The 18298-nt window shown below is 38.1% G+C and overlaps 2 protein-coding genes and 2 long non-coding RNA genes across 4 annotated transcripts in view; 2 read left to right on the forward strand and 2 right to left on the reverse strand.

The window, feature by feature from the left end:
• Nucleotides 1–2103, forward strand: part of LOC103480753 (uncharacterized) — a 51205-nt gene extending 49102 nt beyond the window's left edge. Inside the window, exon 5 of the long non-coding RNA XR_536166.2 lies at nucleotides 792–2103. This is a non-coding gene — a long non-coding RNA (uncharacterized LOC103480753). The remainder of the gene's footprint in view (nucleotides 1–791) is intronic.
• ppp2r5b (protein phosphatase 2, regulatory subunit B', beta) overlaps nucleotides 1–3504 on the reverse strand; it is a 47536-nt gene extending 44032 nt beyond the window's left edge. Inside the window, exon 1 of the mRNA XM_008435916.2 lies at nucleotides 2308–3504. Within this exon, the coding sequence (XP_008434138.1) occupies nucleotides 2308–2500 (193 nt within the window). The 5' untranslated portion in view covers nucleotides 2501–3504. The remainder of the gene's footprint in view (nucleotides 1–2307) is intronic.
• A 1260-nt stretch (nucleotides 3505–4764) lies between these two features.
• Nucleotides 4765–8882, forward strand: LOC103480755 (uncharacterized). The gene is made up of 3 exons (XR_536168.2): nucleotides 4765–4859; nucleotides 4987–5141; nucleotides 8801–8882. It is a non-coding gene; the product is annotated as an uncharacterized LOC103480755 (long non-coding RNA).
• Nucleotides 8883–9600: 718 nt separating this feature from the next.
• Nucleotides 9601–18298, reverse strand: part of batf2 (basic leucine zipper ATF-like transcription factor 2) — a 10418-nt gene continuing 1720 nt past the window's right edge. Inside the window, exons 2-3 of the mRNA XM_008435919.2 lie at nucleotides 16090–16209; nucleotides 9601–10464 (exon numbers count right to left, since the gene is read on the reverse strand). Of these exons, the coding sequence (XP_008434141.1) occupies nucleotides 9616–10464; nucleotides 16090–16209 (969 nt within the window). The 3' untranslated portion in view covers nucleotides 9601–9615. The remainder of the gene's footprint in view (nucleotides 10465–16089; nucleotides 16210–18298) is intronic.

The raw sequence follows: 18298 nt of genomic DNA on the forward strand, positions 1-18298 counted from the left end.
TTATTTTCTACCTCATCAGATTTATTGATTGTCAATAAATCGATCAATAGTAAATCAAATAAATCCGTTAATCACATTGTAAGCTGAAATGAGCTCCATAATTCTGATTATCAATCATTTTTAGAGGGAAGTTTTTCTGCCAATTCATTTATGGTTTCAGTTTTGTGTGGTTTATATTTCTGTTTATTGTTTTTGGTTGTTTGTTCATGTTTTGGGCGGGAGGATTTATTTTAGCATTTTATTTATTTAAGTTTTAAGTGCGCTAGTGCTAAATGCTCTTTACAAAATCATAATTTATTGATCTTTGAGAGGGAAAACTTCATGATCCATTTTATTTTAGTTTCTGTTTCCCTTTTACTTTTTACATTTTTTTGTTGTGTTTTATGTTGAATATTGAAAATATCTTCCAGTTCAAGTGCTACGTGTTCTTTACAAAATTAAGGTTTGTTCATTTTTTGCCATTGTCATTAAATTTCTTGAAAATGGCCTCAAAACAACAACGTTGCCATTTATCGCAATAACTTCTGGGACAATTTATCGTCCAGCAAAATTTGCTATCATGACAATCCTGGTTATTGACTCAGACACCGAAAAGAAAAGAATCAAAAGTATTGATCGCTTCGACATGCATCTCACTGCAAAAACACAAATCCTGCCACAGAAAACAAACGTGCATCAAGCCGCAGGCCGATTCCCGCAGACATACACTGCGACTCAAATGCAACATGTTGTTGATTCCACCTGCTTTGCAGCCTTCAGGTAGATTAAAAGTTTCCTCTGTGTGTTTTCAGGAGCCGAGGGATCAGAACTATGGCAACAACAGATCTGCATCTCCAGATCCCCATCCAGTTTGGCACAAAGGTCACTCATGTTTATGTATTTCATGGCAGTCAGGAAGCGAGTCCAGTCCGCAGCTGAAAAGGGGGGAAATGTTCCTGTGATGGAGGGGCTGCTGCGCCCGTTTCCCAAATCAATCAGTCAGGGAGACGAACTGACGCTGTGACTCAATGAAGGCTAACGGCGGAAACTTCACGGCTTCAGTTCAGACGACTCCACAGATTCAGCATCAGCTTGTGGTCAGTCCAGTTTGCCTAAACTAAGCTGGACTTGTTTTTGTCTTTATATCTAAATGCTGTTTATCGTTACTTAGGGCTGGGCGATATGATATGGTTTTTTTTCAAACCGGATGCGATTTTAATCGATTCCCACTTTCTTTTCTGAAAAGGAAATTACAAATGACAGAAAACATTTCCAAAAATTAGCTTTTATCTCAGTCATTCCCTCTTTGTGTTGTACGACCTGGTATTAGCGCCAGGCTGCGACAACTTTAGCGAAATATTAGAATAAAGACACAATTTAGCAGAAGAAAGCTGGATGGTAAACAGCTTTTACTATCCAGTTATTGATTGGTGAAATAATAAAATAATCAATAGATTAGTTGTGCTCTGTACTGATGTTAAGAGGGCTGAGCTTTGATGTTTTTTTAAGTTATAGATGCATCCTTTGCTACAGATGTTCAAGTGTTCGCTAAATTAATTCTATGTTGTTGTGTTTTAGGCCAAAAAATATATTTTCTTACTTAAAAAAGGAATTTAATTGTTTGTTTATTTCCATATTTCAATATATTTCTAATATGCCTGCAGAATCTGCCATGTCTTTCCGATTAATGGATTCATTGTCAGAATAATCGATTACAAACAAAAGTAGTTCAGAAGGCTGACGTTTTTGCATTAAAAATTAATTTATGATCAGTTAAATTTGGGTTTTCATTAGCTTTAAGTGATAATTATCAAAATTAAGAAGAAATAAACACCTTAAATATATCACTCTGAGCTTTACAGAACGCATCAGCTTCACCTTTCGAAGTGAAAAAGAGAAAAAAGATGTGGATGCCTGTCCAGTGGCGCAAAAAGGGGGTATGCGCTATAGGTGAGGCACAGGGGCGCTGCGCTGGAGGGGGCGCCAGAATATGGCGGAAATCAGATTCCTAATAGAGAACAAGCTAGTGGGCGCTTTTTATATCTTCATTTGAATTGTTTTGTCTGATGACTGAGAGCTAAAGATGGAACAAACGGAAGAGGGAATAAAGTGATGAAAAATCTCTTCAAAGTGGTTTTGTCAATCTACCAGAGGAGGCTTGTACACATTCAGGTTAGCTGAATATGTACAAGCTAATCAGTCCTGATTAGCTTCTAGTAAAATGACGGGTTGAAAATAGAGCCTATAATAGAGTGGGAGGGCTTCATCTGTGTCGGAGGTGAGTTGACAGTCTTTGTAGGAATTGTGTGTGCGTCTTTTGTCTCTCACCTTTGAGCAGGGGCAGCGGGGTGAGCTCCACCTGGGAGCTCTGGTAGCGGAACTGGGACGAGCTGTGGGACCTCCTCTGCCGCGCTCTGCGCATCGACCTGCGCGGAAAGCCGTCCACCTTCTCCGCGGACGGCACCGAGAAGCTGGTGGTCGGCGAGGAGGGGCTGGACGGGGGCAGCTTGGTGGTCTCCATGACGGCTGCAGATGTGGAGCGCGTAACGGAGGATGGATGGGTAGATGGACGGGTGGATGGATGGATGGAGTGGGAGGCTTTGTGAATCACAGATGGATAATCAGTTGATTAGGATGGAAATGCGCAGGAGGGGGGAGGAATATTTCTGGAGGTCCAGTCCTGATTTGCGCCTCTATGAGAGCCGCACCGATGGCCGCATCGCCTGAATCTCCTGGTTTGTTTTACGCACAGATGGAAATGGGCTGGCGGCTCCTTCCCAGTGATGCTCAGACACACACCTCTGCTGCTGTACTGGCGTCACACAGGCTCCAGACTCGGTCATCGGCCTAAACGTGGATGTTCATTCAGGATGATAATAACAGGCTGATGAAGAAAACCCGCAGAGCGCCTCCTGCTTATCCCAGATTGGGGGGGGGGGGGGAAACACACAGATTCCCGATCAGACTGTGGTTTATCCTCCTTATTAATCGGATCCGGTCCTGGCGGTGGATGATGATATCATAAAACCATCAATCTGGGCCCACCTCGGCTGCCGCATCACTGTTGTCCTTCTCTCTTGTTTTTATCGCATCCTCTCCTGATTGTCTCAGCCGCTCCTCGCATTAACACATTTATATATTTCTATTTGACTCCCTGCGGCTCGGTGATTGTTCTCCACCTGCTCCTCCTCCCGCTGCCGTCCTCCAGCCGATATCAGGGCGGAGAAACAAACGGAGCCGACATGTGCAGGTCCTCCGCCGCCGAGCCGAGCCGAGCCGAGCCGAGCCGCGCTCCGGTCAGGTTCCACCTCCGAGGAGCAGAAAGCAGACAAAGAGGAGAGACGGAGCCGCTCCGCCTAGAGGAGAAACTCAGGGCCTGCGTTACACAACAGGAGAAACACACACCGACTGTCCGACTGATCCGTTTTGCTGCCGTCCTCCTTCTCGGTTCCCGTTATCCGGTTATTACAGCGCCAGATTTGCGTCAAAGCGCACGAGACGACCGGAAATGATCCAGTCTGCCTTTTCAAATTAAATCACAGCCAGTTGACCAACATTTGTCTCTCTCTTTTCTTTATAATTATCGAAACTCACTTTATTACAGCGGAGTATTAGACACTCATTGTGATGATCAAGTTTTAATGGCACAAAAATAAAGTTATAAAATTACCACTCTATCCTGGTCATTTTATGACTTTATTCTGATATTATTGTGACTTTATTCTTATAAATTTTTTTTTAAATCTCATTATGGCCCTAATATACTCCATTGCTTAATTTCAGCTTCATTCGCGTAATACTATGACAGTATTCTTCTAATTTAAAAAAAAAATTTTTTTTAGTCTGGCCATATTTTTTTTTGTCATATTATTTAGACTTAATTATCATATTACAGAATTTGTTTTTCTCAGTATTGTCCTAATTCTATAGAAATTTTTATCCTAAGGAATTGTTTTTTTTGTAATTAATTCAGTTCACACACTGATTTATTTCTGTTAATTTTCTGACCATTACGGCTGTCAGCTGATGAAAACTCCAAGTTCATTTGTTTTTGTTTATTTTTAAGGAATTAGAAAACCAATATTCTGGGGCGAGGTAAACTGCACTGGATTATGGATTATGCATGTAAAATAGCTGCCCGTTTATCATCACAAACCATCATTATAAACCGGACTGGGCAGCAGACGGTCACTGAAATCTTCCACAGGACAAGCAACGGAAAAAGAAATGATTCAACTTGTTTTTTAAAAATTAGCTGACTTGTTACAAGTAACCAAATTAAGTTTAAAATATATACAGTTTATTAAGTCGTCATGTTAAATGTGAATAAAATAAGCTCTACAGACTTAATTTGATCACAAATAGCAAATTAACTTTTTTTTTTCTAAAGTTGGAGCTCCATTCTCTTTTTTCAATGTATTCACAGAGTGCTATGTTCAGGTTTAAAGTGCAAAGTAAAGTTGAGTGGAAGAAAGAAGTGTAGTAGATACAGGCGCACAAGCAATAACAAGTCTTCAGAGGATTGAGAAGCAAACTCAGTTTAAATTCACAAAACATTTCACTTCATCAACCCTCCGATGCTGTTCAGCAGGTCTGGATGAATTTTGTTTTTAACTATGAAATCACATTTTCTTTAATTTTATAGACAGACAAAGATATTGTGTTTAGAAAGTTGACATATAGACATGAATAGAAACTTTTTTTTACTGACTGGTTTAACTGCGCAGGCTTTTATTTTGACAGCACCAACCGGATGCGCCCTCGCCCCACTCTGACCGCCTTGACTGCTGAAAGGTGGTGCAAGACGAGAGAGAAAGGCTCCTCACTGCAGATGACGCTACGGCATTGATTTATTTATTTATATGGCTTATTTATTTTAGGTATGTGGCTTTAGGAGGATTTATTTATTTCATTCGGATCATTTTTGCGCCTTTCTGTAATATTTTCTGCTGAAAATCTGCAATATTCGTGCGATTTGGTTGTAAAATATCTCCTTCTGACCTCCAGCAGCGCTTTGACGTCCATCGGTGTGTCTGTCTGACTCCCTTCCCCTCCTCTTCCTCTTCCTCCCTCCATACCCGGCTTCTCCTCCAGGAATGGTTGTAAGTTGAGGATCAAGCTTCCTCCTATTGTTCCTCCCAATCAGACCATCCAGCGCCCAGGTACCCACAATCCCCTCATCTTCCTCCGATCAGGTCCTGATGTTTTAAATGTTTTATTCCCTCTCTAAAAGAAGACAAACTAACTTCAGATCGTTAGCTGCAGCGCAAAAGGAGAAATATTCAAACTGGTTCAACATAGTTTTTTTTTTTTTTTTTTTTTGTCCTAATGATGGCGCAATATAAACACCAAAACAAACACAGACCAAATTTATACGGTTGTTTATTTGTGTTATTTCAGTTTTATTGATATTCTTCACAGAAATAATCACCAATATATTGATATAATTTCAGTACAACTGATTAAATGAGCCCAGGAAACAATTTTTTCTCCATTAAGATATTTTTTGTGCGTTTTAAGAAATGCTTACACTGTAAAATCTGTCATGTTACTTCAACTTTGAATATCTTTCTTGAAAAAAGTTGTCTTAAAATCCAAGGTTGGGTTAAAAATCATTATTTTTTCAGCTGTAAAGTTTTCATTCTTGTTCAAATCTCTGTTGGTTTGATTAGTGAAGATTTGATTATTGGTTTAGTTGTCAAAACATGATCATTTATTTAATCTGAATTATAAAGTTGTATAAACCTTTCATTTTTTTGACATAGATTTTTATATAACTCGAGCTGTTTTATTTACAGCAAAATACACGGACTAGGCATAACATTATGCCTAAATTGTGAGTACAGCCTGCTTGCATTTAATATTTGAGGGTTTTTCTGCGCAAAATTCACATAAAAGTTGCAGATTGTTTTTATACAGGTTATCTAATATTTTCTAAATAAAATGCATTTGCAATACGTTTGACCATTAGACTGAGATGGGTTCTATTTAAAGTTATATTTTTGTGATATTTTAACTGATTTGAAAAAACAATTACTTTACTTTGTACCACTTTGCTTTGTAAGCTACAAAGTTTCCTGGTTTGCTTCCTGGTTCTTGACCTGTTTTTCCTTTTCTTTGTTCTTCAATCTGTCTTTTTTAAACTCCTCTTCTCCGACTAACTGAATGAAGATGTTTGGACATTTCCACCATTTTGCTTTAAAGTTATTTTTTGGTGTAAAATGGAGTCATCTGCAGTTCAGACTTGCTCATTTTTACGAATAGAAAGTTTCACGTTTTCGTTCTACAAAGTCCTAAAATTAAACTAATAAGAGAGAACACACTTCAGGAGAAAAACATGCATGAATTTGATTTAGTTTAATGTTTTAATCATGGAGTTAAACAGAGAGAAACAGATGTGTGCATTAAAGAAAAGTTTTCATTTCGCATTGTTTTACACAAAAATACACGACCACAGCATCAATCCATCTGATAAATACACACACTCCTAAAAACACACTGAATTGTTCATATAAATCCATATATTTCCTCTCTCTATTTATATATATGCAAAAACTGTATATTTTATACTTTATTACAGAGACAGAACCAACATGAATCATTAGAGAAATCTAAATCGTCATTTAAATAAAAGCACTGGCCTTTTCCTAGATGTAAGAAAAAGTAAATTAAAAGTAGAAACTAAGTGAAAAACGAAGTTAATGCAACATTTTTATCCAAAGCAAGGCAATCTTTAAATAATTAAATGGTCCCTAAAAACCTCTCATTCATCCAAACTAAACTTATTCAGCATTTTTGGCAACTTCTGGTTTGTAAGACAATAAAATTTAGTGACATATAAATCAGAAGAGCATAAGTAAGCAATTTATTTACATAGTTTTTAAAATATATATATATATATATACCTGAAACTACCAAACCTCTTAGAATCCAATTTGAATATTTAAGAAAAAAACTTTGTGTTTGAAAAAAGATAGCTGAACAGGTTAAAAAATCAGAATACTATTTGATATTTGAGGACTGAAACTGATGAATGTTGAAACGTAATATTTCTATAACTATCTTTAAAAGGTCACACTTTGTGCCCTTGGCCCACAGCTGGAGCAGTTTACTGTGTTTTCTACTTTTACTAGCAACATCTTTCTAAAATATAAAACTTTTGCTGCCAAACTTCTGACGTTATAAAGTTACTATTATTATTGCCTCCTCTGAAAAAACACGGTGAAAAATCCACTTTTTGTGGCTAAAACTGGCATTAAATATTCAGAAAATAATAAATATTTGCTATGTTTGCTGGCGACTGGCATTTACTCTCATATTTATGCAAAATTTGGAAAAACATGTTGATGCAAAACATGTTTTATGATCTGAAACATAACTAAACAAACGACCTGGAGGGATTGCTGCGTGTTCGGTGTTGCATGTCAGCTCAACGCGGCGCCCTGCGTGTGTCGGCTGCTGCAGCGAGTCGTGAGTCAGACCAGCCCCAAGGTTTCTTCACCGCCACATTTACATTTGGTACCTGCTTCAGCCCACAGCAGCACAGACAAAAGGACTGAAACCAGATTAGTTCACATCGCACTGCTTCGTCCCAAAGCACAAATGAAACACACTGTAGTGTTTGAGGAACTGGATTTGCAGTGTAGAAATAAAAAAGCAGCAGCAGACAGGGAAGACAAATCCCACGGCGTCTTTACATACAAATATAAATTTTCAAAATATGCAGCCACAGCTGTCTGGTTCAGTTTCAGATGCAAATATCTACAAAGTACATTTCCACGAACCTGCACGGAAGTGCAGCCTCTGCTGGCGTGGACTCAAAAGTTTACAGAACCAACTGTTTCTTTCTAAATGAAGAAACAGTTGAGGACCAGGAGCGATTTATCTGCAGTTCTTAGTAACAGAGTGACTCAGTTCAGTTGACGTTGCAGAGTTTGAGTCCTGGTGTGAGCAGCAGATTTCGGGGTCATCATTTCAAATCCAGTTTAAGAAATATTTAACGATTATTTCAGTAATCGATTAATCGATTACTGAAATAATCGTTAATTGAAGGAAAGAGACTCAAAAAAGAGACTATTTGATGAAAGAACAACACATTCAGTGATTAAACCAAAGCTTTACAAAAATACATACATTTTGCACTCAAGATAAAATCTCTGAATGTAAATATGTTCTACCCAAAACTCCTCAATTAACGTAGTTTTAGCTTCACCCAATTCAAACGCTCCTATTAAGCACCTTTTTCTGACCAATTATTAATCTGTCCATCCAACAAATAATCAATAGATCATCTCTACACTCTATAAAAGCTAAATCAAGCCGAAACAGCTGAGCTTTTCACATGTTACAAGTGTTTTTTTAGCTGCAGATGCATCATTTGCTACAAATAATCAAGTGTTCACTAAAGGAATGCTGTGTTATTGCACTTTAGGCAATACAATGTTAATTTTAATACTTTAATGTATTTCGAACGTTGTATAAAAAAAACTTTGATGGAAAATCTGCAGCATGTGCCAACTTTTTTTTATCTGATTAATTGATTATTCATCAGAATGAGCGATAGATTAATCAATTGTTAGAAGTAAAGAGTGTGTTATCTGAGAAAATTAACTGAACCTCTGAGATTGAAAAAGCAAATCTGGGGTTTGCTGTGTTTTTTCTCTTTAGATTTTGGCAAACTAGACAGAAATAAAACTCTTTGTTTTGATTTTATCATGTGTAAAACTTTCTCAAAGACCATACTGCATTTATACCTTCCTTACAACAAGTTTTGAAATCTCTTAAATGGATCCTGATGAGTCGTTTTTCTTGCTTTCTGCAGGCGTCTGTGGTCGCTGACCAAGACTACACTCCCCTCAAACGGAGGACAAATGAAGAAGTATTGAGCTCAAAACAGAACAGGAACAAAATCATGCAAAAGGCCTGACACAGAAGCTGATCGATGCATCATCATTCTTTTCTTAAGTTGATTCATTCTCTGAGAGCTGCAGCTTTACTCATTTATTACCAGCCAACAGACACAGACGTATTTCTTGGAAAATGTGTGAAATATTTAAAGTATCTTGATCTTTCATGGGATCAGTAATACCAGGAAAGAGCTTTTTCTGCTCTGTTCAGTGGCGGTTCTCACATAAACGGGGTCATGGGCGACCCGTTCTCTCTGCAGCCCCCCAAGAGGGAATTTAGCAAACTTTATTCCTGTTTACATTTGTGATGGTGGAGCAGAAACATGTTTTTTTTCTGGCATTACTATAACTGAATATGTAAGTGGAAAATAATACTGCTGAATTAAAAATGATTTTTAGTTTAAGGTTGTTATTATTGACATCCCTGGTAAAAATGAGTAGAAAATGATCTTATTGTTGGGAATAACAATAAGTAACTCCACGCTATAAAGACCTAATAGGGTTTGATGCAAAACAACTTTAAGTGATAAGCTCCCATTTCTTCTGAATCGTAACTTTAGGTTAGTTTTGTCTAATTTAAAGTTAACTGGGGTGTTTGCACTAGAAAGTGGACCAAAAATACTTGGTGAGACTTTTTGTTTTTGCAATGCGAAACGTTGGTTGCGTCTTACTTTCTTCAGCCAGTTGGAATATCTCTTGTTGTAATAAAACAAGCAGCTGTTCCGTGATGCTACTGGTTGCCGAAGTCACTCAGGATCCACTCGTTGACCTCCAGCAGCTCAGAGAGAGACATGTCTTTAGAGGCGGCTGGTGCTGGTGCTGGTGCTGGTGCTGGTGCGTTAAAGCTGATCTGACAGTGATTCAGAGGGCTGGGCACGGTGAGCAGGGACAGCAGAGACTCAGGAGCTGGAGAAACCTGGTGATCGTAACCGTCGATGGAGGCTAGAGGAGCAGCAGGGGGAGAGGTCACTAAGGTCGCAGCACTGCTTCCACCGAACCTGCAGGGAGGAAACTGAGGCAGATTCCTGGGAGTACTTTGCTTCGGTAAATCTGAGGAGGAATGCACTGCGGGTGCAGCTGCAAAGGAGGAACTGAGGGTTCTTAAAAATGAATCGTCTGTAAAGGAACTGCTTTGAGATGCTGAGGCGGTTGTGTTAGCTTCGTTGGTCAGTAGCTGAGCTGCTGTGGAGGGAACGAAGCTGGGAGGCGGTTCACAAAACAAAGAATGAGGAGCTGGATGTGTGGAGAAAGAGGCAGAATAGGTAGAAGTCGACGAGGACGATGTGACGAGGAGTTTAGCCGACGAGGCTGCTGCTGCTGCTGGAGAGGAAGATGAAGACGGGAGGCGAGTCTTTTCAGGATCACTGAAGGCTTTTAAACCAGCTCTGGTGTTTAAGGAGGAAGAGCCCTGCAGAGGAGCGGAGCTGGTTTTGAGATCTGCCGGGGACGGAGCGGCGTCCTTTAGGCGGCAGTGAGGTTTGTGGCGTTCCAGCGCCGTCTCATAGAGGCGGAGGTCTTTCTTCAGCTTTGCAATTTCCTTCTGCAGAGCCGAATTTGACTGCTCAATACTCTGCAGCTCCTAAAGAAACAAGAGGCAAGAAGATGAGTGATGGGATTTCTTTATTAAAGGTTTCAGAGTATGCTTCCTTAAACAGGTTAGGATAGGTCTATGGTCTATACAAAACAAGTTTATTTCATTTTTTTAACCAAAATTATTCTTAGGTAATGAGATTTTAGTCTGCTCAGTTCTGCCTTTCATAATGAGATGTTTTAGGGCCTTTGTCACTTTAAATCCAGAGAAGCTGCTGCTGGACACGCCCCCCAACTCACAATTTATACTCACAAACAACCGTACATCTTTGAAAAGCATTAGTAGAGCCTTCTGCACAACCTACAAAAATGCAGCAAGTGGTTTCTGAACACTAAGTCAACTCGGGATAGGCATTTATCGTATCGTTTATCATTTATCGGGTTAAATTACTTCAATTACTGATTAAAAAAACTGTCCATATTGTCAGGATTGTTCTGTTGCTTTTTTCCCCCCATTTTCTCCAATGTTTAATAACAGTATTAATAAATATCAATAAATTTGAAAATATGATCGTGCACGACCAGCCAGAATGCAGCCAGCGGTTTCTGGATGGTAAGTAAACAAAACACCTGTCTTCTCCAGCAGCCATTCCACAACGCACACAGCTGTAAAACCAAACGTGGCGGAACTCAGCTTGGGTTGCTAGGTGACGGGTTAGAGCTCAGTTTTGGTTGCTAGGTAACCTGCTTCACTGGGGTTTCTGATTTGAGACGTTACATTCCAGAGGAAACAGAACCATAAAACATTAACTTATTACCAAAAACTAACTAGGTGTTTTTTTAAGTGTTTGGTCTGTTTCTAGAAGCAGTTGAGACCCGAATTAAAATATAAAAACGCACAAAATGTGAAGGTCCCTTTTATTAAAGCCCTCATCGGCCATAAAAATCCCACAGTAACACAAAACATCCCACCCACATACGATAACGCCAGGCCTGACGGCTGCTGTAATTAGATAGCAGAGACTCTGAGGCTTTGAGAGAGCTGCAGCAGAAAGCATGAAAGTCACCGAGAGGATGATGCCCGGTTCACACCACAGTCCCCAAGGAGAAATGAAATATGGCCGTTAATAGACAGCTCAGTGAGCTCAGCATGAAACGAGTGAGTGGATGATCAAACAAGGACGGCGATCCCCTGCTGATCAGTGCTGAACTCAAGAGTTTAATTAGAAAATAAGCTGCTGTTATAAAGGACATAACTGCAGCTATAAAGTTTGTCAGTGACATAACAGAAGCAGCTCTTCCTGTCTGTGTTTTCAAGGCCTGTGATGTTGTCTTAAGTGAAGGTCTTAGTAAATAAGCAGAATGATTTGCATCCTGTAGCTAGATCTAAGGTAATTAGGTCCATAAAGGGGTTCCACAAGGCTTAGTTTGTGACCCATTGTTATTTTCTTTCTGTATACAATTGGTTGGTGCAAAGTTTCCCCCAGAAAACTTGCTAAGCCTGATGGTTGGGTGCTAGGGCAGCCATTCATCCAGCGTCCCATTGTGTTTTTGAGCTTAAAAAATGTGTAAAGTTTACAGGAAATTTGAAAATATCACTTGATAATTTTGTGTTATTGAAAGATTGGAAGATTAATACCTGAACACCAACTATAAAGTCTTAAAAAATGCAAACATTTTAAAATGACTTAAATAAATAAGCAATGCTTAGCCTGGTGGGGGCACAAGTAAAGCCTGGTGGCCCGCCAGGCTTATCATACACTGGGGGAACCCCTGGGTTGTTAACAGAAACAGGATTTCACTTAACATGTTAAAGATGAATTCCTGCAGGTTAAGCCAAGCATCAGAATGGGGTACAAACGTTGATTTAAGTGACTATACTACAAGTGACTTTGATTGTTGGTATCAGACGGGCTGGTCCGAGTATTTAAGAAACTCCTGACCACAGCCATGTGTAAAACACATGTGTAAATTATCACTTAGAATTTATCATGAAAAATTTAATTACGGGAAGCTAAATGTGCTAAATGTTTACAAAATTAGCAAAATAAAAAGTTAGCTCTGCTACTAGCGCATTAGCAGATTAGCAGAAGCGTGTGTGTATGTAAAGGAAGTGTGAGTAGAGTCATCCTTACGTGCTCGCCCTGTCAGAATGTGTTCAGGTACTAAGCAGTCATTTCCTTCTTTCTTATTATCCTTTTGACGTGGAAACAATGAAACTTTTCTTCAATACACAGTTTCTACAGGGAGCCACGTATTAAACCCTAAAGGATTTGCAGCAAATCTGCGATAGAATGATGATTGCTGCATTTGAACTGTGTTGCTGCAACGTTAGCAAAGTCTCTCTTATAAAAAAATATGTTATTAAGCTTCCTATTTCTATAAGCAACTTAAACCTCAAACTTTGTACTTGGACATTGCTTAAAATAACAAAGCATCCCTCAAATAAAGCCACACTAAGGATCTTCTTTCGCTCCAGATAGTGTAGTTGGGCCCTGAATCGCTGACACAACTCTGTGCTTTTGACTTTTTTTTTTTTTTTTTAATCAAGCAGCTTGCGGTCGGCATGCTTCTTCAAAATGTGGTTAAACGACACACTGAAAGCAGAAGTGAAAGAGATGAAAGACAGAAAACAAAAGTCAGGACTTACTACACATGACAGAGACACACCCATTCATAAAACCCGAGCGATTACATTAAAGCTCATCCGACCGGCTCCAACAGACGCAACGCCCCGGGCATTCACACAGGTCAAGAAACTGTTTAGGTGTTATAGGTTTCACTTTCTCTTTGACGGACAGATGCTTGTCTGAAACACACGACAGGCTTATAAACATGATTTAAACTTTGGCCATGTTATCTCTCTTAAATAAATCAAATTATTGACTTTACCATAGAAAATGTTATTCTTTTGGCCTATTTCTCTTGGAACCTTGAATTCACCTTTAACTTTGTATCAATTTACTGTGCAAAAATCTTGAGTCATGACTCATTTGTCATGATCTGTTTAACGTTTTTCGTATCTGTTCAGTCCAGCACTTTACCAGTTTTAAGGGAGTGTTTTTTGTTTGCTTGTTTTTTGGCATTTATTAGACTCCTTAGCTTAAAACTAGTGTCCAATAAAAAAAAAAAAAAAAAAGCAAAAAGATTTCTGACTTTAACCTTAGAATTCTGAAATTAAAGTTAAAATTCTGAAATAAATCAGAATTCTAAAAATTCAGATTTTTTTTTTTTTAAGAGTCAGAATTCCAAAATTAAAACCAGAATTCTAAAGTGGGACATTTTTTTGAGGGGGCAAAAAAATTCCAAAAATAAAGTCAGAATTTGAGGAAAAAAATTGAATTCTGAGAAAAAAGTTAGAATTCTGACTTTAATCTCAGAATTCCAAAATTACAGTCAGAAATCTGAGATCTAACATTAAATTCTTGTCTGTTTTCAGTGACTCGTCTCTGGACAGTAATGTGGAGTTTTTTTGTCTACCTTTTGCCGGCTGCAGTTCTGGTAGTGGCAGCATTGTTCTAAGCTATTTGCTGGGTTTTCCCCTCGTCTTTGAGATTACAGCTTTCAAGCTGCCATTTAACGTGGCATCACTTACTGAATTTCTGTGACGTATTTTGGTCAAAGTGAAACACAAACACAGAACAGTATTCCCCTCCACACCGTCTTTAGAGCGGATTTCTTTGCAGTTTACAACAGGTTAAGTGCAATTTATTTTAAATATAGTCAGTTTAACAGAAATATGTTAAGTTAATTTCAATTTAATTTATTATGATTTCATTTAATGTATTTTAGTTCAGTTCAAATCAGTTCAGCTTCATTTAACATCTTTTTCAGAGATCCTTTGATAGATAATTTGAAAAAAATGTTCAGTTGCATATGGTGGTGCAGATATTTATGCCATTTATTGTATTTTTGTCAGTCAGAGGGACATAGAACAAAAGAATGAAATAAAAAAAATAATGGCAATCTTTCGTAATTTAATATATTTAGACCCAAAGAGCCACTTATGGCTCCGGAGTTCCAGATTTCAGACCCCTGAGATGAAAACTGTGATCTTATCTCAGTACAGCTGAAGATAAAATTTAATTTTTAATTCATTATTGACATAAAACTATCAAGGTAACGCATACAATTTATCCAAGGGACCAATAAGTCAAATTCTAATTCCAGTTCTATAGGTGCACAGGCCCCTGGTGGTCCCCATCTAGGACTGCCCATGTCCCCAAACAGAAGGCGTTTATAAACAAATATTTTATGGTTAACCATTGCTAAAAGACACTTTTTAGTTTATTTTGTCTGCTTTCCAGGAGTTTGTGCCCATTAACAGGTTGTGTCCAACTGGGTGTTTGGGAAATCATTAATCAATGATCTAAGCTGGATAGCCTGTTAATATTTTTTTTAATCAACCTTTAAAGTCTGATATGATAAATGTTTGCCAGAAAATTTACATTTTTAAAAATTTTAAAGTTTTTTTTTCTTTCAACAAAAAAGAGCATTGAGCAGGTTTTCCCCATTATTTTGCATCATATCTGATGTACTCAGCTTTTGTGCTCATGTATTTATTCTAAACATATATATCTGGGGAGGGGGGTTAAGTATGTTTTTGCATTTTTTAAGACGGACGTGTGAAATACACCTGGAAAAATATTTTTCTTGAAATAGCAATCTAATCTAAAGGTTACAGAAATAATTGAATAAAAATGTTTGGTTTTATAAGATTAACGATTAAAGCCTGATAATACAAGAATCCAAAAATTCTGATTTGTAAAGCAATTAATTATTTGCATTCTTTTAAGCATGTTTTGGTTTCTTTGCATCATATCTGATACATTAGGCTTTTGTGGTCAGGTGACTATTCTAAACAGATATCAGGGTTATTTTTACTTTAAGTTTTTTTATTTTTATGAGGAATGTGTAAAATATACCCACATCTGCAGCTATTTCAGCTATTACTTGAAATAGCTGACTTTTATAATTTAGAAAGCACTAACACAAAGGGGCACAGGCCACAGAAATACTTGTATCAAAAATAAAGTAAGGTTAACAATTTAAAACAAGAGAAAAAGCCAGAAAATTCAGATTTTTAATAAATCAAAATACTAAATCAAATACTTTATATAGTTTTTTGAGTGCCTTGAGATTACATGTTATGAAATGAACTGAATTGATTTAAATTGTATAAAATGTGTAGAACATATTTACTTAATTTTTTAATGAAAGAAATAACTTAAGACATTAAAAAGGAGCTGGTGATTCATGTGTCTGAGCTCCAGGTATTTTTCATAATGGTTGGCTTAAAGTCAGAATAAACTGTTGGAGAGGAGTTCAGATTTAGCTCTGAGGGGGAAACGAATCAGTAGAGGAAGAAGAGAAAGGATTGTCTGTGTGTGGATGGGTGGTGCGGGTAGAGAGAAGGGGGCGGGCCAGAGTGGAGGAGAGGCCAAAGGGAAAGTCTTTCTCTTAAAGCCGAGCATTTACAAGAAACGGCTACAAGCCTGCAGCCCGATTGCACAAGATACACAAACATAAGCTCCCTGATTGTCACACTGTCTGAGGCTGTGTGGGTCAGTGTGACTAGGAAGGCGGCTGACTGCCGGAGGTTGAAAAATGCAGGAAGCATGAAGAGAAACAGGCAGAAGTTTCCTCCGGTTTTCAGGGAGGGATTGTTTCGCACCTCGTGCAGCTCATCAGCTCTCTCCGTTTGTTTACGCCGGCTTTTCCTCGCCGCGTCTCGGTTCTTTTCTCGCCTTTTTGTCACTCTGGGTCGAGGCTTGTTCCCCTCTCCTTCTCTGTCCTGCAAAACCAAAAGCAAAAGGTTTAATTGCCACCCTGCGGAGTTAATGACACACTCCAAAAGATTGGGTTTACTCTATGTTCACTCTGACTTCACGTGCCTCCTGGTTGTGGGATTGCAGCTATAAAAAGATAAGATATAAAGATTTAAAAGCTAATCTATACTGAGGCAGCTTGTGATCCCTAAAACTGAAACAGAAAATCAATAAAACCATAAGCAGCCCTGGACATGTGAAGTTAAAACTGATAATCTTGAGATAGAAAGAAAGTAGAGCAAATTTCAGATTTTTTTTAAGTAAAAGAAAAATGTCAGGGTCTAATTTCCAGAAACCCATATTAATGATGAAACCAGGAATCCTTTTAGTAATAAAATGTGCTTTCTGATACTATTACCAATCCATTGTATTGTCCAAAAGTTACTGAAGAACATGCTTCATTTTCAGGTTCAGTTTTCATTCACATACTTGAATAAATTCACCAAATTCCCCGTTTCTTCCTATTCCCATTCACTTGATCATGTATGTCTGGAAACATTTAGTGTTTTGATTCTGTTTCCAAGTTAAACATTAGTTTTTCTTGAAGTCCAGAGAGCAGAAAGAAGCATTAGGTAAGGCCTTCATGAGACAGCATGATGTGTCACATTGATTTTCTTTTTTCTTGAAATAAGAGGGAAGTGGGCATATTTTACGGTACATTCATTAGTAATTTACTCTTAAGTTTCATGAGTTTGAAAACTTCCTGCAGGCGTCCCTGCAAACGACTGCATGGCTGCTGTCTTGTGGATTCAGAGTGAAGATAAGGATTAGAAATGGCAGTAAATATTCCCATTTCAAAGCGAAGGTGGAAGTACACAGAACGTAATCCCTTATGCTATTCACTTCCAAGAAAAATATGAAACTCGGATGGCTTATTTGAACTAACAGAGCCAGTTTAATTTATAACTACAAAAAAAAAAATCTAGAAAAAAAAAAGAATACTTCCATTATAACAATTCCACCTTAGCAAAATATATCATACATCTAGCTAACATTTACAAATGTAGTAAAATAAATATGCTGACAAATGTCTTGTCTCCGTGGTTCGGTTCGCTATTTTATGTTATGAGACGTTTCAACAGCCAGTTGGACTCTCACTGAGCACGCAGGGCTAAACCCAAACGGCTAACATGGCGTCTTAGTGCTAGCACGACTAGTGCTAATAGTATTACGCATGTCGCACTAGTAGTACGCGACATGCAACAAGCAAGCATATCCCTATCTTGTTGCAAGCAATAACGTTTTTTTTTTTGTTTGTTTTTTGGCTCTAGTGTCCTTTATTTGATAGTTACTTGACAAGACAAGAGGGTAATGAGAGAAGGGGGAAGACATGCAGCAAAGGTTGCCAAGGCCGGGAATCGAACCTGCGACAGCTGTGTCAAGGACTAAGGCCTCCATAGGTGGGCCGCGCTTAACCAATCCCTGCGCCACCACAGCACAACCCAGCAAAAACGTGTTTATGTCCGCCAATCGACATAAAAACGTCGACACATATATATGTGTTGTGTGACGCCATTAAATAAATAAATAAATAAATAAATAAATAAATAAATAAATAAATAAATAAATAAATAAATGGTTGTGTGGTGCCACTCGTATTTCTAAATACCGTTTCGCATCGGTTCAATACGGGACGCAACATTTGACAGCCAAATACGGGACGATTCCGTATTTTATGGGATGGGTGGCAACAAAATTTCACATAATGGATGCATGTCCAAATGTGGAACCCATATGGATTTTTTTCTATGTTATAAAATTTAAACAGATAATATATTAATATCCACTTAAAACGTAGGGTGACCAGTTAATTGTCTCTTAGTGCCCATTCAATCTGAGCATATGGGGCCTAAATAGACTTGATTGGGTACCAACTACACCCAATTAAAAATCTATAAAATTGGTTAAAATATGGGCACCATATGGGATATGTCTATTTCTGCTAACCATTACTACAAACAATAATTTGTGCAACAAATACTGCACAGTAATTGTTATACAGTTCAAATATGACACGATTAGATAATAATGAAATGTTAAATTTAATTAGGTTAA

This window comes from Poecilia reticulata, linkage group LG18 (assembly GCF_000633615.1).
Source record: "Poecilia reticulata strain Guanapo linkage group LG18, Guppy_female_1.0+MT, whole genome shotgun sequence".
Classification (NCBI taxonomy): domain Eukaryota; kingdom Metazoa; phylum Chordata; class Actinopteri; order Cyprinodontiformes; family Poeciliidae; genus Poecilia; species Poecilia reticulata.